The sequence below is a fragment of the Perna viridis genome, chromosome 6, assembly GCF_037379345.1.
Source record: "Perna viridis isolate PV_CMFRI_1.1 ecotype Kerala chromosome 6, ASM3737934v1, whole genome shotgun sequence".
NCBI lineage: Eukaryota > Metazoa > Mollusca > Bivalvia > Mytilida > Mytilidae > Perna > Perna viridis.
In genome coordinates this window covers 14,920,931-14,946,050 of record NC_142450.1, presented here as the reverse complement: position 1 = coordinate 14,946,050, position 25,120 = coordinate 14,920,931, and the positions used below count along the sequence as shown (strand labels likewise).

The following is a 25,120-nucleotide window of genomic DNA, read 5'->3' as shown; positions in this document are numbered from 1 at the left end:
GTTATTTTTTGTTTACTATGGCAATTCAAACAAAATATCAATGATTCTTAGCTGGAGTGCTAATTAAAACTATGTGACTCTTTCTTGTCATTTCCTGGACATTTTCATCGCGACTCCATGTGTGTGGACAATTGTGTATTTATTGAGCACTTAGCGAGTAAGTAACGAGTGTGTTTTAATAAATTAATATTGTTGGCCAACCAGAATAGTATTGCTGGAATAGGATTTGTAAGTCTCGTTCTAGTTCAGTTTCTGTTCCGGAATTTCCAATGCAGAACGTATTGAAATCCGAGGACCGATCTGCATTTTATGGTTTGCTTCCAGGAAATCGAAACGCTGCATCACAATGCAAAATCTTCTATTTTATGCTTTTCCTTAACATTTTTATAATCTAAGAACTAGATATCTGTAATTTTTCATCAGTATTTTTACACAAACCATATTCTGGTTCGACGTTCAGGCCAAGAAAGATCACTGTGGTATGCTTACATGTACCATTCAGACTGTTCAACAGCTGTAACTTAACATAAATTTATCAATATATATGGTTGATTTGTTTACTAGTAACACAGTGGCTTGGTGAAATGTATTTTAAGAAACATATATGCTCGCTAGGTAATTGGAACCTCGGAAAAAGTCAAAAGGGAATTAACGAGTAGATTACCGCCTTTTTACAAATCGGATTTTTTAACCAGTACACGTACCAGTACCGACCCAAATAATGTTTTGCTAAAATATACATTCTTACGGTGAGTTAAGAAATGAAAATTGCATGCATGAGATGTGGAAAAGTACGTTTCATTCATTTCTGGTAAAGAACATACCCTAAGAATGAATATTTTAGACAATACCGAGCGCCAATACCTTCACTTCCGGTCATAGTAGGTGTCCGTCTTCTGGTATCTGGTTAAAAAACTAGGAAAAATCTATGTTGAAAGAGAAGTTTAGACTGTAGGGGAGGTTTATTACAGAAAGAGAACCGTTACGTATGAACTCAATTTTGGTATCAAAAATTAGCCAAAAGGCGAGAAAAAATCCAATTTGTAAAAAGACAGTAAGCAACACGTAAATTCCCTTTTGACCTTTTCCGAGGTTCCCATTGCCTAGCGAGCATATATGTTTCTTAAAATACATTTCACCGAGCCCCTGTGCTAGTAACTGACTTCTTACATGTATTGCCATGTATTAGAAGAAATGCTATCCTACGTGTAATACACATGTAAATTGTTCTAGAACGGTAGAAATAAGATAATGAATTTGAGATAGTTTAAAACAGTGACCAAGACTTCAACATTTTTAATGCCCCATGCCAAAGTTTGACTTCTATATGTAAGTACATGTATATACGTATAAGTTACCCCTTTTTTCAAAATGCACTTTTATATTTTACTTTTTTTTTGGCAAATTAAATCACACCACGCGTTTCATGATTATCTCCCTTTGTACAGTAAAGTATATTTATCTATTTGATACATTGGGTATGTGAAAAAAATATTAAAGGGCATCGTTACAAACGCTACACTTTCCCCTTTCCCAAGTCTATATTCCGTTGAGGCTCGATGAAATTAGAGCTCGTTCATATAATTGATTGAAAGATTGGCGATGTCCTTTCTCTGTACTTTTGTTCCTGGTGCGGCCGATTCAGAAAGTTTGGAAAAGGGGTTCCAAAAAGGAGGTTTCCACACTATCATAGGTGGCTTTTTTTTAACCATAAAAAGGCACGATATCAAAATTTTTTCACAAGTGCAGACCATAGCCAAGATCGGTTTGCTGCCGCTATTTATGTCGTGCTAACGTTTATTACATGTCATTTTTATTATTATTACATGTACATTTGTAGTATTATAATGAAATGTGGTAATGAAGAAATCTTCACCTGAAACGTTTATTTCGAAAGCACTTCTTCCATGTTGCTTATAAACGCAAAAGGCTTAATACATTTATCGATTCGTGCAATGATATTTATATACATGTATGTATTTTTCGTTTATTTATCCAAATGTAACTAATTTTTCCGAAAACCTATGATTGCAATGGCTGTATTCTCATTACGAAGGGCTTCAGTTGGTGCATATTTTGTTTATGAGACAGGACTTTCATAGGCGATTCCAATGGGGGGTTTGGGCTTATAAATTTGAAAAAAATGAAAATAGCGTATTTTGTTGTGTAAATGCTTGCATTGAAATGTGTTCATCCTCCTAAAGTGATTTGCTGGACCCGCTAATGGCTATAGCCAATTTATGTAACCTATCGTCATAGTTTTCTTGACCTTTCAGTTGACTACATGTACCAACCATTTGATTTTTATTGGGGAAAGGACCGAATTTTCTAGGTGCCTTTTCATTTCGCGAAAATTTAGGCCCTGCTTTAAATATAAACAACGAAAAATAAAACGAGTGGCATTTCCCTGAAATTATACTTCTTTCCCCATACTCAGTTAAAGTCTCGAATCAAAAATATTATACATCGTTGTCAAAAGGATGGTACAGTTAGATACAAATATATATTTCTTGGTAGAGATTCCTGATACTTTGTAAAAAATAATTCCAAATTATCTTTCAAATATATTGAAGAAGATGTTTTCAAAATGCTGGAATTTTTTATCGAAAACATATTTGTCCAGTGTGATGGACGCGTTTTTTTTTTCAACAAAATATCGGCATTTCAATGAGAACAAATTGTGCTCCTCTACTTGCTGACCTATTCTTTCACTCTTATGAGTCTTATTTTATAGCTGATTGGATCCGAAAGAACATCGTTTAGCTAAATCCTTTAATCTCAGTTTCCGCTTTATAGATGATGTATTATAGTTTAACAATCCTAGTTATGGGCATTTGATACATCGCATCTACATGTACCCCAAAGAACTTGAGATGAAGGATACTACAGACACTGTGAAGTCAGTTTCATATCTTGACCTACACATAGATATTGGTGGTAAGGGAAACAATTGACAAAACATTATGACAAACGTGATGACTTTTCATTCAGAACTGTCAACTTTCCTTTTATCTGTAGCAACATGCCTTCAGTACCTGAGTAAGGAGTTTTTTTTATATCACAACCCATACGTTATGCCAGAGCTTGCCGTAACTACGTAGACATTTTGTATCGCGCTAGAATTCTTATAATTGGGCTTCTGGAACAGGATTATGTCGCTACAAGATTGAAGTCATCACTACAGAAGTTTTATGGTCGTCATCATGAATTTTTGGATCGTTACGGTGTATCCATCTGCTCCATGAAAACTGATTTGTTCAACGTGTCATAGTTTTCTTATCCTCTTTCGTCTATCCCGGACTTGCTTTTTTATGAGCAACTCGGCGAGTATTTCTAGAAAAGCCCCTTTTATGACCTCAGCGACGACAGTTTTTACGACAGTGTAATTCAATGTACAAATCGTAAGCAACATGGCTACCATTGCTTTGACAAAAGATAGAGCCGTTTAGAGGCCTAAATCGGTATCATCTGCTTTATTACACTCAATTTAGGCATTGTATATTCAAAACAACAGTTTTGAAATAATAAAGTTACAGCGTAAATACATTGTACTTTGAATATTGAAACTGACAACCATGTCACATTGTCGGTTGAGTGCTGCCATTTGCAATGTCACTTTCGGGAGTAATTAAATTTTACTGAATGAGAGTCTATAAAAAAACTATTACCACATTTCAGATAATTAGGGATTGAAAATCTGTTTTACCAGAAGTTTGCGTGTGATCGGAAATGCTGGCATACATGTTCCAATCGGAACTACACGGCCATTTACGCCATACTAAAAAATGAATGTGTCTAAGGGGCAGGTCGAAATTTATTTTACTGCGCATGTGCTTAATGTGGACGTCAAATACTTTTCCGGTTACGGACTCATTTATATCCAGGAAAATAGAAAAAAAATGCATTGATCTAGCAATCTTTAAGGTTTTATATATATATATATTAAATTATAAAAAAATACTATTTTCTTCAAGAAATGAATTTATAAACGTTGACAAAAAAATGTTTTACATGTCAGTCAAATAATCTAGTAATTTCTACATCATTGTAGCATTAAATCCGTTTTGATAACAATTGTTGTTATTAAATGGTAGTTTGATCTAATATAAATGAGAAAATTAATAATAGGTTCTTTGTGGTTAGAAAAATATGTATGTTCATGGAAAAAATAACTTCGGATGCAGAGAGGAGAATTTCTTCCTGAAAAAAAAATTACAGGAATTGTAGTCATATGCTACTCAAAGTAGTTCTATCTACCAGGTGACACTAAAAAAATTTGGTAAGATATCACTAGAAATAAAGAACAATAACTTTGTCAAGAATTTTGGCGCGGAACGAGGAGAATGTTAGAATCGAAGCGGTCAAAATTTCGGACAGATTATTTCGCATTATGCCTCAGAGGTTTTTTCTTATGTGTAACTAGAAAGGCTGAGTAGTACCGACTGATAGAGAAATAGCTGTCTTTGGCGTAACGCTAATGTTGCAGCACCTTTTTTCGCTAAAATTAACTTCGTGAATAGCTTAAGGACTTTACTTGCAAACTTGAAATGTGTAGATTTATCAAATTATATAAAAAGGATCAATAATGCATAAATGTCCATGGAATAGCTAAATAATTGTCTTAAGTATAACACATTTCATCTTTCGTGTAAGAATAATTCTGCGGAACCATTTAAATGGAATTCGTAAAAAAGCTGAATGGATTTTAACTTGCAAATGAGAAATGTGTCCATTGATCAAAGTGTATTTTGTTCTACAAATAATAACTAAATCATACATGAAATACATTGTTAATACATAAATGTCCATGGGATAACAAAATAAATGTCTTTGGTGTAACATAAATATTGCAATACTTTTTTTGTCAAAAAAAATCCCGTAAACAGTCTAAGGAATATTAAATTTGCAATTGAGAATAGCGTTAATTTATCAAAACGGAAAATGTGTACAATGCGTATATTGATAAAAATATAATAACATATGTTGAAAAAGTATATAAACCTAATGATACACATTGTTGTCTTTGGCTTTGGTCTAACAAAAATTGTCTTGAGTATAACACAAAATAAAATGATATTCAATTACTGTAACAGTAAGAAGTGTTTGGTCTAACATATTTTATCATTTTAATAAATTGTTTCCCGTTATACCAAGGACCGTTACACCCTGGACAAACCTGAGAAACATTCCGGTCAAAATTAAATAACTGCTCCCTAAACAAACGTGTCATCAATATCTATCACTTATTGTGATATTTCAGTAGTGGGAATTATTTGATATATTTTTTCATTGAATTGAAATATATCAAAGACCGTAAAAAAGTTACACAGTCAATTGTACTCACCTATTTTGACTTTAAATCTATGGCAAGCCAAAGTGGACAAAAACCAATATTTTGTAATATAAGAAAATGAAGTTGTAATATTACAAAATTACTTTTTTAATATTAGAAAAGATTTTTTCAATATTAGAATTCATTTTGTAATATTAAAAATACTTTTTCTAATATTACAAATTCGTGATTTAGTAATATTATCAAACATCAGACATTTTGTAATATTACAAATTGAATTTGTAATATTAGACAATGAATTTGTAATATTAGAAAATGAATTTGTAATATTAGAAAACTTTGCAATATTACAAAATCAGTCACATTTTTTAATATCACAAAATGATTTTTTTTATATTAAAAAATCATAATTGAATACAAGAAGTCCATTTTCTAATATTAAAAATCTTTTTATTAATATTAGAAATTCAATCGTTTTTTTAATATTAAAAAGGAGTTTTGTAATATTAGAAAATGAATTTGTAATATTAAAAAATCATATTTTAATATTAGAAAATACTTATTTTTGTCCACTTTGGCTTGCCATATTAAATCACTCCAACATTTCTGCTCCTAAACATCGTCTGACATTTGATTACATTGCATTATGGGTAAGTGAGAAATTATTTTTTGAGTTATTATTCGAAGAAAGACAACTCTTGCCCCTCACTAATCTTGTGTGTTATTCCAAAGACAAAAATTACGAAGGACAAGTTTAATGGCAAAGAAAATTAACATTTTTATATGAGATATTCATTTTTTGATTTTACAAAATCAAATTTACATATAAACTCGCTAAATTATTGGCTTTATGTGCAATATTTAATGCACTTTATGATTCCTAGACCATTGTAAAGACCAATCAAAGACTGAAGTCTTCAAAGTCGCTAATGGTCAAATATTCACTGTCACCGATTTTGGCTTACTTTCAACATCCGAAATGGTACAAATGCGATATCTCTAAAGTCGAATGACTTGGCTAAAATCTTGGTTCCCTTGATATTATTGCGTACTCTTTTCAATCATCCGGAAGAAGTTTAAACAGCTAGCAATGGCTATGCATGCATATGGATATCGGTGCCTAGATCATACATATGACTTTTATATAATCAGTTGTAACGAGCCCCTGTGTTTGAATCGGAAACTGGGTAATATTACATAAATTTGATGCTAACCGATCATTTTATCTTTTAAAGTTAATTTCTCGTTCTAATACAAATAAAAAAAACACGCATAGACATGTGTATGGCGATCTTTGGGTCTCTTATGATATTGACTAGGGAACCTGTTTAGGAACCAAATTAAGCAGCTGGCAATGAATATTCATAAATATCGGGGCGCGCTAATGTATATGACCTGCATGTATATAGTCATGTAACGAGGTTCTGTGCCTACGTCGGAAACTGGATAATGTTCAAAGCTAACCGATACTTAAGAGGTATATTTTATCTCGTATGAAGCTGGAACTATGACGTCATTACGGTAAGTTTACTTTGAATTAAAATATTCAATTTTAAATAAATTGTGAATAATAATACTTTATCTAGATTACTAATTCGAAAGGGTAGATGGTTCCAGACGCCAAAAATGGCGACTCTGTCCATTATTTAGATTCCTGATGCTGAACCTACCGTTCCAATCCGCCCTGAAATACCAACTCTCCGAATCATACTTGATTTTACAATCCTTATTTGAAGACCAAAAACAAAAAGAAGAAAGAGAAAAAAAAAGAAGAAAAGAAAAAAAGCAACCCGCCAAGGTGATGTATATGTAGCGAAGATAAAACCAATTGTCTTATTAAGAACGTGAACCGTGAACTTTGTCTAAAATGATAAACAAAGCATCAGACGATCTGACCTCGCTTTGATGTATCAGCACATACAGTTGAAGATGAATAACCTCTTTATCGGTTGTTTTGCTCTCGTGTTGTAGATAATAAATTTCGTTTTGTGATAAATATATCACCCGAAGCGATTTGAGCTAACTCGAGTTTCTTAAAAGGCCTTATTGGGAGCCAAAACAATTTAATTCGGGCAAGTGATTTATTTTTTATGAATCAAAGACCTTTCATTGTATTTCTGTTACATAACAACACAAAAATGACAGATAAATAAATTAAAAGATCATATTTGTAATCTAAACAATACACTTGTACTAGTTGATTTAGCACGATATTATACTACTGTTCTGTACTTTTGAGTGAGGTACCTGCATTACTAATTCATTTAGTAGGTAGACCTAAGGTAAGGGACATAACTCTTGAAATCAGTGATATATTAGTATCAGATTCGATTTCACCAAGGTCTTTTAAGGTCTTATTTGAAACAGAATGAAATCAATCCAAGTTACTTTGATGCCTACATGAGATTGATATAAAATACTGAATTCAAACGTTCCAGTGATTTGTAAGAGATGTGTCCCTTACCTTAGGTCTATCTCCTTAAGTAACGTTTTATTTTATACAAATAAATAAAAAAAACCCTTTCAGTCAAAGTAATACTGTAGTCTAGTCTGTCACCAGGGAATCAAAGATTGCTATGGTGAACTATCCCCCCACATCAAACTCTCCAAGTACGCTACTTTGGAAGAAACCAATAGGGTAATAGAACGACAGACCCTTAAATGTCATTTATTACATTTTACGTCTTCGCACCTTTCGTTTCGTCAATTCTTTGTAAACCCAGGTCTTGCATGGGATTCTGTCTTTTTGAATTTAAGCGAAAGTAACTTTATTTAAATTAGCATTTAGAAATAACTAAAACAGAACCAAAATAGACACAATTTTGGGGATCATAACAACCATATCCTACCATTTCGACCTTGACCCACAAGACACCCAAACTATTCTTGTGTGCTTCTTTTATAAAAGATTCTAACAAGAAGTACTTTGATGATATTAATGTGTTGGAATTTTTGCTCGACAATACTTTTGTCGAACTTAGAGTGCAGTTATCTTTGAGACTATTGTCTTTTTTGACCGATCTGTGTCTATCTTCTTCGTATGGTGTTACTGTTTTTGGGGATATAAAGAGCACAGAGAGGTGAGCTATTCAGTCTGGCAGTTTCAGTTTCCGTCATATAGACGATGTAGCATCTCCTAAATCAATCCTGGTATTTCAAGAATTACCTACATATTATTCACCCAAAGGAACATGCCATTTAACACTAGTAGACAATTTTTTAGCTTCTACTTTACATTACAAACTTCCACATACAAAACAAACTAAAGACTGTAAAGTACTAAAACAAAATATAAGATTACAATAATAGTACAACTATTACCATAATAATATCATTTAAATCTCTGCAAAAAATGTCAAATAATATTAATCTCACATACAAACTTCCATAGTAAAGGAATGGAAAAAAATGAAAAAAATAAAAAGTAATTAAAATTTACGTTTCCACGAAACGTGTAGAAGTCGCCTCCCGTTTTCTGATCAATCTTTTGAGAAACACATTGTCAATGGCACTGCTTATTATAAATCGAGGCAGCGCAAAGAACCCGGATATCAATTTTCATCAAAATCGGACAACTTTGAATTTTCACGCGCAGTGGCGGCCGTTTTGAAAATGGCAAGCGATTTTTTTCGTGATTTTTTTTTGACTATTTAGCTTAATTTATACCCTTAGTTTTTTAACGATCACTGTCATAGGCGAAAAAGTCTTTGATTCTGGACTGAAACTCAAGAAAAAAAAGCGCAAACAATTTATTATTCCATAGTAGATTTAATCGTATAAATGTAAACTTGAACTATTGACTTTTAAAGAAGTGATGATAGATTTGTTTTTAGAAACACCGTAAATCGAAAAAAAATTACGAGTCTTTTGTTTACGGTGTATGCAATTCAAATGCTGTGTTGGCGCGATAAAAGGAAACTTAGAATTAGTAGTTTCCTTTAATCGCGACTACCTTTAGACTTCTATTAAATCTAATGAATCCCTATTGACAGACGAACAAACGGCTGAATACACTTACATACCATAATACTTTCATACGAAAAAGGCAATGTACACGTACAAATAAATACCTAACGAAAATGATAATTCAAATTATGCATATAATGAGAAAAAGTCAGACAAAATGGGAAAAGTCTAAAACATGCAAGTCAAAAACCCGCCAATCTGACAATACAATTTTATAACAAGAAATCTTTTCTGTCTGTAATAACCATTTCGATCTCTGTATCACTGAACATGTTTGGTACTTTTTCAACAGAATGTTAGAAAATTGAGGTTTCAGAGAGCGTTAATGAAAATCCAACTCGTTTTAACAAAATGAAATAAAAATCTGCTCTTTCGTTCTTGATTCTTATGGTACAAATGATCAAATGGTGGGTAATTTCCTTACACACACACACACTGTCTAAACAGGCACTGATACTTACAATCAAGCATACATCAAAATAGAGTGCGTGTACTTTATTTTGTATAATATGACAATTACTTTTAGGGACCACACATGTGTAAAAGAAATACCTTCACTTTGTTCCTTCTGAATTAGAAAGAAATGGAAACAAACCTTCAAACCCTTTTATTTGACATCAATATTATGATTAAAGTGCCGATCGGAAAATTAAAAAAATGTCGATTGGCGATTGAAGTCATGTTACAAGAACTATTTATCAACATCTTGGTAAGGATAAAAGCTGTTGTTGGTCATAGTTCTACTTGAGACATCTTTAAACGAATGAATGCAATAATAAAGAAAAGGTTCTTGTGACATGGCTTGGTTTTGTTTACTTTGTGAGACTGCTTTTAATGTGTTAGGGAAAGCTCACGCCGTCACATAATGGACTGGTACCTGTTATCCTAGGCAGCTAAGATAATATTCGATAGAGAAGATAGTACCAGATTTAATTTATAATTTCTTTTCTTTTTAATCGTGCACATAATAAACAATCCACAAATTTTGGAATTCAAACATTAGAATATGAAGTTAATAATGAACAAAAATCGTGAAAATTAAAAATACAAAATTCGAAATGTAATATCATAAAACAATGAAATAAGATGATATGTGGAAGTAAATTTTAAGTTCAATTCATAATTAAAATTGAATATTTAAAATATAAAACATAATACATATATAAAGACAACGGTTTGTAATGACAAAATTATTAAAAATAAATGAAGTTTACTTTGAATTAAAACATTAAGTATAAATAAATTGTGAATAATACGTTATTTAAATCAATAAGAGTAGATGGTTCCAGACGCCAAAAGAACCAGCATTAGAAATAATCGGTGACTACAAATGCAGCGCACTTCATCTTCAATTGAATTACGACACGTAAACGCTTCTTAAATCTCATGTCCCTCACTGCAATACTGTGGACTCATTTTTTTTCGTGCGTATCAATTGTCGTGGTTTGAGAAACAGTTAATGCTTCGAGAGTACTTGAATTCGTGGTTAAAACACTTGTTCATTTTCAAGGAACAATTAATTTGTAATTCGTTGTGTATCTAAATTCGTAGCTTCCCATTACCAACAAAACCCACGAATATTCGTATCCTAAGAACAATAATGAATCCACAGTATAGCTATATTTTTATATGCTCGGACGTTAAACCCCAACAAACAAACAAAACATATGTTTATATAGCCTAGCTGACCGAGTGGTCTAGGGCGCTGGACTTTATGCAGGCGGTGTTGCCATTGATGTCACAGCGGTACGAGTTCGAGTCCTGCGGAGGGAACGACCAAACATTTGGATCGCAAATTTGACAGTTCTAACATCGTAGTGAATTTTCAGACCCTTATATTTATATATATATATATATATATATATATATATATATATATATATATATATACAAACGTCTCAGAATGTGACACTATTGCAGAGCAAAGATTTTGTTTTTCCATCCGCGGGATTCGAACTCGTAACGCCGTGACATCTATAGCAACACCGCTTACACTGCACTAAGTCCACCGCCCTAGACCACTCAGCCAGTTAGGCTATATAACAAATATTCCTCCTCGTTGGATAAATACTTAATAATAGTATAATTAATGGGAAAAAGTAACCAAAATATGATCATAAGAGCCGAGGAACCCCTAGATTTAATGATTTCGCTCATGGCACGATCGGTCATATTTCGATTATTTGTGATTATCAATTAATTATCCTATTTATTAAATAGATACCCTCCAATATTCGTTGCTTTTTTAAAGTGGAGTCCGAGTTGCTCATTTGATTTTGTTACTTTGTATGTATGATTTTAGTTACTTTATGTTCTTTGTTGTGTATGTCTGTTTTCCATGTCGGGTCTTTGTCCCTGGATTACATTCTTTTGATTACCGCTATAACCTTGGTTCCCTTGATTACTCTTTCATGAATGAGAGCAGCTCAACGTGTGTGTATGTATGCGTCTGTACAGTTTGGTTATTTGCATTGTTTTAAACCATCACTAATTTAATGACATTTTACTTTAGGACTGGTTGACAGCCGCGTCTAAAAAACTTTACATCGCATCGAGGTACCACGTGTACCTGAAGGAAATTACTATTATAGTTCCGGATAATAGTAATTTCCTTCAGGTACACGTGGTACCTCGATGCGATGTAAAGTTTTTTAGACGCGGCTGTCAACCAGTCCTAAAGTAAAATGTCATTGGAATAACAACAATAAATATAAACTTACAAACGCACCTGCAACAAAGACTGGAGATATTTATATAGAAGATCTCCAGCTCCAAGACAGTTCTGGCCCATATGTCAGGGGACTTCCAGGCTGTGGTTTAAAAGGCCTTTACATGCGGTTCACAACTGATGTATTGAGAAAAGGAAACAGAAGCGGCTATGGAAGTCTTGGTATTTAATATATTTACTTTATTTACATTTGTTATTATCCATATGTTATACAAACATCACTGCCGTCTGAAATTATGTTTGTAATGACAATACTCTTTCAAAAAGCTAATACTAGAGATAATACTAGTAGGAAATGTAAACATAAGCAATATTCATATAATAAAACAAAGGCTTTCATGTATAAATTCGAAAAGAATATACCGCCATTTAAGTGTAAGTGTTTGAAATAATCAGGCAAAATGGGGAAAAGAACAGAAACATACATATCATGACCCCACAAATCTGACAGTATAATTTCATTCAAAGATGCTTTCACTATTTGAAAAGACCATTGTTTGACCTCGGGATCTCAGGGTTTGCTCAGAATTTGTTCAATAGAAAAATAAGAAACATGAGGGTTTTGATAGAGTAATCTAGCCTAGAAATGTTCATTCTCAGTGCTTTTCAATAAAATAAAAACTCAGTTAACCAAATTGATATAGAAAAAAAATTGTCTTATTTCCTTGAATCGGATGGTACAAATAGTCAAATAAAGCTTTCAAAATTGTGTTTTTTTCATACAATGTTTCACCCACTGCCTAATTCTTACAGACACTGATACTTAACACCGAAAGCGTCTCACACTTACCTTAGATAATTTAGGAAGTAAAACTATATATTACTTATCTGATGTAAATAAGATTAAAAGAACCAAATAAAATGCTTTTGTCATTCATTATAATAATAATTTTAAATCAATAATCTTATGAATATATTTTGATTTTAAAGACAGTGTTTTCGTCCATGAATGGGGACATTTACGTTGGGGACTCTTTGATGAATACCCGACAAAGAAGGACAAGTTAAGTTTTTATCTACACAATGGAAAATGGGAACCAATAAGGTAAAATTTTTAAGGGATATGATACTATAATATAATAGTTGTGAATATTACATTTTAACCAGTATTTTTATTTATAAGACACCAAAGAATGTTTGCTATTTTCTAGAAGTTTATGTTCAAAATGTTTTTTTTACTCTATTCGTTACATTGCTCCATTGGGTCAAATTGATACAGGAAAGATAATGTAAACTTATAGAAGGGTTTTAAAAATTCTAAATGATGTTAGAAGTGTCAGATTTGCGATGCAAAGTTTTGGTCGGTCCCTCCGCGAAGAACAACCCCGTCTACTGTGAAATTGCTTCTTCAAAATGAATTAATTAATCAAAATAGAAAAAACATAAACAAACGTAAACATCGTCCATGATATTTATAACATAGGAATATATATGACGACTTTTTTCCAATTACCCTCGTAAAAAGAACTTTTCAAAATTCTACAAAATTTCATTAAATAACCAATAAACCAAATTGACCAATAACTTTGTTGTCCATTTTATATCAACGGGAGTTGATCATTTTGTAGATGTACCACGAAGATAACTGGTACTATACGAAATCTTAGAAGTTTTTCACAAGCTGTGTGTATAAACGCTTTGAATTCGGGGACAGGCCCAAATTCGAAATGCATATTCGTTCCTGACACATTTATCAACGGAGCGTCGGCTCCCGTGGCATCTCTTATGGGCTCTGCCTATATACCAACCGTAAGATTTTTTTACTTTACATGTACTGAGCACTTCTACCAATATGATAAGTAACGCTTTGACAAGTGGCATCAACGCCGATATACATTGTTTGAAGAACTATAACATTTGAGAATACAGAAACAAAATATGTCAATTAAAGGAAATCGTCCGTATTTAACTTAAAGAGGGTGTACACTCAAAATTCCCTACAGTGTCTCGTTAAAATTGTGTTAACCTGTAACCTAACAGATTACAAGGGGATATAACGGTATATACTAATAATGCACTGTAAAGACTTTACATTTTTATTAATCAATTTATATGCCTAAAGTTGATGTTTTAGGAAAAAAATAATTTGTTTTATAACGTGTTTGGAGAATTGTTATGACGGTGAACAGAATTCTTAAGGTGTGTTTTATTTTCCGACCAAGGAAAATACATTTTCATATTTTTATTCTTCAATATGTAAGCGAAATGTCATACTGCTATACGAATAATATAAAAATTAAATTTACATAATGTCATTAAATATATACTTTCTCATAAATCACAGAAATCTTTCAAAGCGGCATACCACTGTCAGTCTTTTTCGTCGTTATTTTTGAAGCATCATTTACAACGGCCTTTTTGAATGGATCATGCCAGTATTATTCGAGTAGTATTCATTATCAATTCTCCTTAAACATTCTTGCAATTGCAGAAAATTCGCCATACGCTAATTATTATATATATTTTTTTTCTGAAATAGTTATCACAGTTTTGCGACAGTAGTGCAACTGACATTTCATTGCGACACAATGATATAGCGCCAAACAACCAGAATATGAAATGTGGCAGGAAAAGCAGCTGGGATGTCATGATGGAAAATGACGACTTCAAAAGTATTATACGTTTGATTTTGACTCGGGGAGCCGGCAAATTTTGATAATGAATATTTTGGCTTGACAAAAATGAAAGTTATAATGTAACATTGTAACTTTTACTTTCAAAGAAAGAATTACAAATTTCGACCTTAGGTCCCACTAGTTAAAAATAAAGAAGCCAAATACTAAGAATTAAGTTTCTGATCTGTTGAATTTTGAAAATAGTTATTTTGACTCAGAAATCAGCAAGTATCCTTCAGAATCCAACTGCCGTGCCTAATATAAATTTCAACCATCTAAACATGGTCAACAGCTCTTCGTTAACCAGTTTTGCTGTTTTACGAAGTAAAGTTATAATATTGATATGTTCACTCCACTGCACATCATTCTGTACACTACTTTTTCATGATACATTTTCCTTAATTTCAGCACTTAAAAGGTTTTCCCAAAAATTACGCCAAAAGTTTTGCTGAAAATAAGACTTGAAATCAAGAATACATGAAAGTAGTTACGGAATTATTTTTCTTTATTTACAGGTCAATTTTCAAAAGTAATTTACCTTCATATATTTCAAATTGTCATAACCGGCCATTGATATTGTCAGTAATTAAAGAAACTAAAGTCAAAGCCATTTAGACAGGATACGATCGGAAACAAATCGTTCATATATTTTGCTGAGAAGACCGTGCAATGTAGTTACGGCGGCGGTTTCTACCAAAATGTCAATGAAAAATAATAAATAAAAATAAACAACATGCAATAATCGTCACGTTTTTAACTCTAGGTACATCTCCTGGAAACCAGGATATGAACACAAGACCGCAATTTCACATTGAACAGAAAAATGGGCTTGATAAAATTTGTTTGCTGATTGACGTATCAGGAAGTATGGCGGTAAATATTACATACAATTCATAGACGATGACGTTTTACAGTTACAATATAGAAATAAGTATGCAATCTTCGATTATATTTCATGATTTTAGATAGCCAATGCTATTGACCAATAATATAGAGCAAACTATAATAATACTATATTAATAATTGTAAAATATTGTATGAATCGTTGAATGGTCAAATTTTACGTATGAACTGTTACAGACAAGTATCTGTTTAATAGATCATGGAACCCTTTTTTACCTATACTGCTCCACACTCTCAAAATAAATCCATGCTATCCTCTTTTGTCTCTCTCCCGAAGACGATGATTGTGATCTACAGTCTATGTACTCGGTTCCGAAACCCTACAAGGTGCAACACAAATAACGCTACATAGTTGGATCTGCAAAATGTACCACCAAACTTTTTTTAAAAACTTTTAACTTCTATACTCACATCTACCACGATACTTGTTACTCCCGTAGTTATATTAATTCATTGTGGATCTTAAACAAATCAAAAAATCTACTGGATACCTTAAATTCAAGATTACAGTAGCATAAAATCCTATGGCGTTTTAACTCTTAAACTTCTATTCTTCTTACTCAGTTAAGATACAGACTCAAAAACATTATACATTATTGTTTCTCCGAAAATGACGGTGCACCTAAATACAAATATGTACTTCTTGGTATGGATTCCTCATACTTTGTCATTTCCAAATCATTTTCCAAACATACCGAAGACGATATTTTCAAAATGCTGGAATTTTTATCGACTGTATTTGTCCAGTAGGGTGGACGTCGGCATTCAAATAGGAACAAATCGTGCTCTTTTCCTTTGTGAACTATTTCTTCATTCTTATGAGGCTGATCCGATCATAATAAGGAACATCGTTTAGCTAGATCATTGAGTAGATTACGTATTATCGTTAAACAATGCTACTTTCGGGGATTTTGTACATCGCATCTACCAAAAGAACATGAGATAAAGGATACTACAGACAATATAAAATCAGCCTCATATCTTGACCTACCTAAGAGATCGACGGTAATGGAAAACTATATATATTATAGATGTCAAGAAACTTTTTGATTTTGAATATTTCTTTTCTATTATTTGTGTATTCGTAAGCTTGACAAGACAGCATGTTTTGGTGATTAAGATAAACATGATATTAGAAATCTTTATAGAATATTCATTGTTTACATATTATATGCAGTACGTATACTGGTATCAGTACCAAACCGATTTAGTGATGTCATGAGGTAATCGGAAACTATGGAAAAGAATCAACAGAGTCTGCTAATGATCTTCCTTCAGACAGGAGAGATCTGCAAGACGGCTATCTACATACATTTCATAGATTTTGAATTTTGCATAGCCTTGAGTATTTTGCGTCAAAGGTTATTTTTTTGTGTTTACATAAGTATGATTTTTCTTAAGAGCCTAACTTAAAGCAAACCTAGTCTTTCCCTTTAAAGTTGGAAGTGGGTCATTGAGAAATAATGGTATATCTATTATGAAAGATCACGATGTATCCATATTCGCTTATCAAATTAAGTAACATTGTTACTACATATGTTTTGTTCATACAGGATGTTATCGACGAAGCAAGAATCGCAACTGCTACTGTTATCTGGAGTGTATTGCCTAATGCAAGTTATGTTAGCATTGTCACTTTCAGCACTATGGCATCGACAAGAAAACCAGTGACCAAAATAGTGTCAGATACTACACGAAGAGAATTGATAGCAAGACTTCCAACCTCAACTAGTGGGTCTACTTCAATTGGTGCAGGATTACAAGAGTGCAAAAGTGTAAATTGATTTTTACTGTTTATAGTACTTTTTTATGCATTTTCCATTACAGGATTTGTTCTCATATTATGAGTCTGCTTTTGTTTTAAGTTTTTGCTTCAGACTAACCGTCACGAAAGGAAAATGTTACTTTGATAAAAGGTTTTGAAAAAAAAATTACATTTGAAATTCATAGAAAAGTAACAGTTTTTTTTTATCACAAAGTATTTTTTACAGCAGTGTTTTTTACTTTGGTTGGTCTCCACTTTGATTTTCAAATTATCATTTCTACGCTATGACTGTTCTAAATCTGTTTCCAGGTTTAGCATATATTACTTTTCTGGGATTAAAGAATTTAGTAACTGCTGATACGTTTGTATTTGAGAATCTGTACATTGGAAAAGCAAGACCATGACAAAAAATCGCTTCTTTAAAAGTGTTACACACTTGATTTGTTTGACATACAATGTAAAACTTGAATTTCGTTTTTTCAGGTTTTATTAGGACTATCCGACTTACAGAGGTCAAGAATATACCTAGCGTCAGATGGAAAAGAAAACGAGCGACCTTATATAGCAGATGTTATGCCTGACATAATTGAGAATAACATAATCATAGATACTTTGGCAATAAGTGATTCTGCTGATGCAAAACTAAGACAAATATCTAGAGACACTGGAGGTCAAAGTTACTTCTCCGCGAAAAACTCCCGAAATTCAACAGCCTTACTGGATTCTTTGATGGAACCGTTTATACAGTCAACAAGTGACCCAATACTGAGGGTAACAAAATAAGCAAACAATTTATAATCAGGTTTAAATTGTGGCTAAAATGATATCATTCTTTTATGCATTTACATCAATGTGTAATTAATAATGAGAGTTACCGTGTCTAGGCAAGTCATAGTTTATGTATAAAATTTGTTTGACTGAATTTCAAAGAAAACTGACAAGCACATAAACCATAACTGATACCGCAGCATGCTTTTACTCTGAAACAATATCTTGTGCTGGTACGGGTGTCAAGGGAAAATGTCCACAGCAGCGCTAAGCTTGTAAGAGTCGAGTAAATAGTGCTCTGAAACCTGGGCTTGGGCCAGGGCGTTCTGTCTACAGAGCAACTGGGTTGTGTGCCCCATGAGGTACCCCTGGCATGCGTCATGCTGGGCTCGTCACCCAGAATACGGACAACCTGACCGTAAACCATATAAGTGCATTGTGTTGGAAAAGACACCACCTTCCTCGCACGTTGAAGAACATCAATATGGGATTCTCCCGGAGTAGGAACCGCCACAGGAGGTTAAATTGCCCGACCCTACCAACCAATCCCTATTTCCAGTTGCAATCTTTATTTGTCCATCCCATTACACTTTTGTTTCATCCCTTTTTCACGTCTTCATTATTTCATGTTTATTTTATCATCCATATCATGCTCATGGCCTGAATAAAGCTGAAAATTTGCTTCTTGGGCGTTAAACCCCAACAATCAATCAATCAATCTCTGACATTGCTCTTTTTTATCTACTATTAATCCATAATCCACATCAAGCACTTGCAATGGTAGATGTCAATTATGACAAAGTCAAACCCAATAACGAACAATATGCGTTTTAGTGTAACATTTTAACATTCCTCATTATCATCAGCTTTCTTTGTTTTGACTTGTTCAGAATTTGCTTCTTTTTTCACCATTTAGCCTTACGTTTCCCTCGCTTAATGACTAAGGCGGTCGACCATCTTTGTCAATGTAAATTCATTAGCGAGTTGCGATTAAAATATGCAATTTGACGGGTCGTAACCGAAAAAATCCGGACTTTTACTGATCACTTTGTTGGAAGGAAATGTGGTGGGTAAACCTAGATTGAATGGCAAATTTGAGACACTGATATTTGCGACGCTTTATTCCCCGTGCTTGTTAATGAACACCTAGGCCCAGTTTTCGTCATACTTGAACGAAGTACAAAATTAAGTCTGATCCAGTTTATGAAAATTATCAAGTTGACAATCATTAATCCACATAAATTATTGAACTAAGACCTAGACTTAAGTTTACCGCTATATTGCCAGTTGATTTAAAAAAAAATCAAGTAAAATAGTAGAGCGTTTAAACATTGACTGAAATTTAATTGATGCGCACAGGATATTGGACCGTCTTGTTAACTCTTTCTATGTCAATAAATTGCACAATATAAGAGTTGATTTTGTTCGCAGAATGTCTACTTACAAATTTCAGTTTTTGATTTATTTCGTTAGATTAGTTTGCCTGTGTGTGTTTTGCGAAAACACAACTAAATTTTGTTTTATTTTCTCTCCGTTTTTGCTGTGTTGTATATGTTTCCTGGCTTCCATTTTTTTAGTAGAGAATGAAACTGTTTTCAAAGTGTTCATATTCATTTTAAATTGGAAAATAAATATAGTGCCATATTTATGTTTTATTGTTTGACAGATTATGAGTGACCACATAGAGGTAACTGCAGGCAATGAAGCAGTTGAGAAAACGTTTTATATTGATGATTCAATTGGTAGGGAGACAGTTATACAGTTAACGTCAAAGACCTTGAGCAATGTTAACATGACCGTTTTGGGACCAAACTTTATCCAATCAAGCGTGGGCACCTCCGCGGACTTAAATGTATTAATCATAAAGATATTGGAGAAAGCAAAGGTATTTAATAACAAATCAATGACAAAAAACATAAATTTCATGAATCAAAAATAAATTTGAACTTGTAAAATTAGATTATTGATAATTATGTTACATTGTTTTAAAAACAAAGCCAAGTCTGGTCGTGAATTTAGAGTTCGTTAACCCAGCAAATTGTTTTTTTCCCTACATTTATAAAATCTTAGAGAAGAGTCTTGGATTTTGATATGTTGAAAGCAAATGTGTTATATAATATATATTATAAGATTTGGATTATTTACAAGTGCTGAGTAAATAGAAATATCATTTTTTAAAACCTTAGCTGTGGTACTTATTACACCATATATGTCTTTTTGTGTCGTCACAAGCCCAATTCGAAGAAAATTCATTCATGATTTATTTTTTTTTCTCATCGCTCAAAGAAACGTTACAACTTCAATGTTAAAAATGGAAGTATTCCTCCTTGTAACAGTTAAGCAGTCAAAATTGTCAGAAGACCACGCGGAAGAAGGCTGCTGTGTAGCATAACTATAAGATATGAGTAGGCTTATAATACCTTAAAAGCATGAAACAATTGACCAGTTTGAAATTGATATTCTATTCATAGCAGGTTGAGGAAAAATTTCCCTGCATTATATTTCTTTTCAGTAAACGAAGTGGTGGAAATTTTTGACAGATAACGTTTATGTTACACATATCACATTTGAACTTCACTCAATTGTCGAAATGCAATTATTGCCATTTTTCCTTAATGTATATATAATTATGGGTGAATTTCTGTAATATTGCAGTAAGGTAACTTATACATTATTATACGTCGTCTTATTACATGTATCTCTTTTTTGTTATAGTAATATGAGAGGGAGATCAATTTAAAATTGCAATGATTTTATCTGTTTTTTTCTTAATAAAAAAAATTGTAGATATTTTAATGAATCTTCTAGATTTTAACCTTCATCAATAAAAAAAATATTGGAGGTTTGAAAAGAAGCATGTAGTTGATATTCAGTGAATGTATTTAAATGATTTTCCAATTAATCTAGATTGATTTATTGTGAATGCATTTTGTCATCAAGAGTGTGAGTGCGGATTGGAAAATTTAATGCTTTTATCTAGATGCTTTTTCAACCTTATTGAGCTAAGAAATCATATTCATGACTTTATTATACATATGTTCATACTGATATACCGATAATTTGTTCCAAATCCGATACGGGTCGAACCGTCCCGACTTATATTTAATATGAGGAAAGAAGGACCAAATGAAAAGTGTAATGGATTTTCGAATAGAGTTGATTATTTGTTTTCTTAAAAACATCAATTATGCAAGAACCCCCCCCCTCCCCCCCCAAAAAAAAAATTAATAAAGTTTAAAATCAAGATTTTGATGAAGGTCCAACGGCCTAGATCAATCTGATACTAATGTGTGGACTGGAATTCATTCCTTCATCCGTTCATCCGTTGTTTTTTCTGTTGATTAAATATTGACCATAACTATTTTGATACCATGGAACGTTTATGAGCGCATTACTCACTGGTTGGTTGAGTTCATATATTTTGTGTACTGGTGTTGCAGGTCTTCCTCACATAAGTAGGGGATACGTTTTAACATAAAACTGATTTGTTACTATTCAATCTGAAGGAAATTAATTATCTTCCGGATATTACGGGTATCTTTTAAAATGCTTTTCAAACTCGTTTTAATCATCATTTTACTCCAAGGGGACCTTGTCAATGCAACCTCTTAATTCTGGAATACGTAGTATAAAATGTCTATTTTTTTTGGTGGTATAATGATAAATGCATTTGTGTATATAGCTGAACATGATAATATTACATTATGCATAATAGTAGGCTCGCATACATTATTTGTAAATTGCAATTTGTACAACTGCATAATTAAATAAAATGGATTAGTTCCCTTTGGTCCTAAAAACAAAATAGAAAAACAGTATACAAACTGGTTTTATTTAAAGAAAAAAGTTAACCATCATACTTTAATCACGAAATGGCAAGCGTAATTAAAGGAACCCTTATTCGAGCGGAAGTCAAACATGAATATGTAATCCAAGGATAAAAACTAGACAGAGAGACACTCTAACATAGAGCATGAAATAACAAAAATAACACGTGCATGTACAAAAAAAAGTAAATGAACAACCCGGAATCTAATAAACTGGAAGCATGGACTAGGTGCACCGGTAAGGTACACGTCCTCTGCTATTCTAGAAATACCCATCGAGTTGCTAATAAAATGTCACGTCCGGTGTAGACGAAAGAGGAAAGTGAAACTTTGATACGGTAAATAAATCGGTTCACATTTAAACAAATAGGAACTCTGTTGGATTGCACAACATTTAATATAAGGCCTTACTTGTTGACACATTAAAGCCAAATTAAAAGCATCTGCATATGTATAGTTCTCTTGACAATTTGAACTTACGTTTATGATAAAAATGTACAATGAACTTGAATTGCCATTGCTTGTACTGATTTAAGGTTGGAGAATATATTGCAACGGTATCTTCAAGATCGACTGATATTTCCGGTACTCTCAGTGTACTATCAAAGGCAGCAAAACCTGGACAGGCAGTGTTAGAGACAAGTGTACTAGAAACACCGGAAGCTTTCAATTTCAGCTCAGATATGCATTATCCACTTTTCGTTTCCTTATTTATGGGATCATTTCCTGTGTCTCAAGCTAAAGTAAAGGCATACATTGAAAATCCAAAGGGCAACATTTCAGTCGTTGAACTGAAAGATAATGCAGTGGGTAAATACGAATACAATAAGAATTGCTTTGTGACGTCGACGTAGCAATTGTCATTTAAAATAATTCTCATTTTATAAACCCATGTATCTTCTGTTTCATAACTAATGTTGTTAAATTTTCAATTGATATCTTCCTTAGTCTTTCTGAAGGAAAATTCTTGCCATTAAAAAAAAGATATTGTTTTGGTATATTATGCATCTCCGTCAAAACACTGGTAATTGCCATATCAAATGAATGCATTTTATATTACAAATTATATTTTAAATAGGAGCTGACGTCCTGTCTCATGATGGTTTGTATTCAGCATACATATTACCACGACATTTAACATCGAATGGTCGACACAGTATCAAAGTTATTGTGGTAGGCAAAAACGCGTCCGTGGTCGGTGGTCAAAGTCTAGGCACTGATGGACCATTTGAAACAGGTTAATCATTAAGAGTTGTTAAATGAATTCATATACGAATCCTTCGAAAATTATGTCCTGCAATATTAAGAGATACACTTTGACTGGTTGTATTATAAAATAGCGTAAAAATATTGGCGGAACTTAATGTTGACAGCAAACACTTCATTATGTACCCACTCCTTGAATACAGTGTTATTTTCAAAGTTATTTCAAGTAACTGTCCATTTTGATAACCATTACTATTGCTTATTTACATTCTCACATGGATTCGATTTGAACGAGTTACAATGAACAATAAAACATATATAAAGCACACAAATAAGCACAACCTTTTTTTAAAGTAAAAACCCATTAAATTACAATGTGAGATTGTTGATTGTTTTGCTGATAGCATTATATAATCTTGATTCACTGTGACGTAGCTGCAATTCACCCAATAAACGTGATAAAATGCTTTTATACATGTATATTATTGTACTTTTATTGATTCAGAACAAGTTACAGAAAAAGTTATAGGATCTTTCATGAGAGTAGCTTTATCAAATGAAATAGTGGTAAACGGTTATTTCTCAATTGACTCCTCAGTAGACAATTTACCACCAGCGCCCATCTTAACATTTGAACTTGCAGAAATAAGAAGCAATAACGAATTTTTGATGCGATGGCAAGCAGTTGGAGATGACTTTGATAGCGGAAGTGGTGAGATTTTTTTTTTTGAAATTCAAAAATTGTAGTTGTTTATTGTCAGGTGAATCATGATTAACATGTAAAAACGCGTACCGTTTGCATTTGATGTTAAATGTCTTACTTGGATGGTATTTATTCGCACATCGACAGATTGCAGTTCCGGAAAATTCTAGTCTTTTCCGAATTCTGGTTAAAAATGTCAGCTTTGGTCTTTCTTTCCTGTCGGTAGAAGACTTGTTCTTTCTCTTTCATGCTTGTTATTTTTATTGATCTTTACGTGTGCATTAGTAGAAATTTTTGTATTGATTCAATCATTAAGCATCTTAACCTGCAGATGATACATATTTTTGTCGCTTCGGTTAGTTACCTGTACCTACACAAACATTGACGATGCTATTGCTTGGAGTAATAAAATTGAAAGACATCTGCAATAGATGGCAATAATGTCCTTTTGCAATCAAATAACGAAAAATGTAACTAAAAACAACTTCAATATTCTTGATCGATAGTTTATTATTTTTATATTATTTTGTTAGCATCAGCATACGATGTAAGAATATCAATCGACTTAACTGAAATGAGGAAAAACCCAAACAACCAAACAAGCCTTGATGTTGCCATGGTACCAAAGGAATCCGGAGAAGTAGAAGAATATATCTTTACTTTAGAAACTATCAAAAGTAACATGTCATATTATATATCTATAAGGGCAGTTGACGAGGCCGGAAATGTAGGGGATTTGTCAAATATAGTGGCCGTATCAGTTCTGACAGAACCGACAATTGTCAAAGACAATGACACCTCGAGTCACTATCCCTTGCTAATAGGTTTAGTAGGAGGATCTGTTTTCATAGGCGTTGTGTTATTCATTTTGATCAGATATGCATTGTTCGTAAGAAAAAGTGATAAATATGTAGTATAATAAAAAGGATTGTGCATTTGAATCAAAATTGAAGCTCAGTTTTATCCCCATCGAACTGTGCAGTATGTGATGTTATCATCTTGCAAAGATGTGTTTTGTATAAACTATGCATTTGATAGCATATTTATATATATATATATATATATATATATATATAAAACGTCTCAGAATGTGACCACTCTATTCGCTACATTGCTCCATCGGATCAAATTGATACAGGGAAGATATGTAAACGTATAGAAAGGTCTGAAAAATTCCCAACGATGTTAGAACTGTCAAATTTGCGATGCAAATTTTTGGTCGTTCCCTCCGCGGGACTCGAACTCATACCGCTGTGACATCTATGGCAACACCACCTGCACAAAATCCAGCGCCCTAGACCACTCGGCCAGCTAGGCTATATAAAAATATAGCTTTCACTGGTCGG

General features: G+C 32.8%; 1 protein-coding gene across 2 annotated transcripts in view; it reads left to right on the top strand.

Moving 5' to 3' along the window:
• LOC148613794 (calcium-activated chloride channel regulator 1-like) overlaps nt 1-24,721 on the top strand; it is a 43,215-nt gene extending 18,494 nt beyond the window's left edge. The window contains exons 2-14 of one of the 2 annotated variants that reach the window (XM_088587389.1): nt 11,772-11,858; nt 11,948-12,149; nt 12,918-13,032; nt 13,556-13,736; nt 14,467-14,599; nt 15,366-15,475; nt 17,059-17,280; nt 17,754-18,041; nt 19,705-19,923; nt 22,402-22,675; nt 22,944-23,102; nt 23,715-23,783; nt 24,308-24,721. In XM_088587389.1, the coding sequence (XP_088443515.1) occupies nt 11,772-11,858; nt 11,948-12,149; nt 12,918-13,032; nt 13,556-13,736; nt 14,467-14,599; nt 15,366-15,475; nt 17,059-17,280; nt 17,754-18,041; nt 19,705-19,923; nt 22,402-22,675; nt 22,944-23,102; nt 23,715-23,783; nt 24,308-24,693 (2,445 nt within the window). In that variant the 3' untranslated portion in view covers nt 24,694-24,721. Of the gene's footprint in view, nt 1-11,771; nt 11,859-11,947; nt 12,150-12,917; nt 13,033-13,555; nt 13,737-14,466; nt 14,600-15,365; nt 15,476-17,058; nt 17,281-17,753; nt 18,042-19,704; nt 19,924-22,401; nt 22,676-22,943; nt 23,103-23,576; nt 23,784-24,307 lie in introns of both variants that reach the window. The other variant, XM_088587388.1, reaches the window with a different exon arrangement.
• The last annotated feature ends 399 nt before the right edge of the window (nt 24,722-25,120 follow it).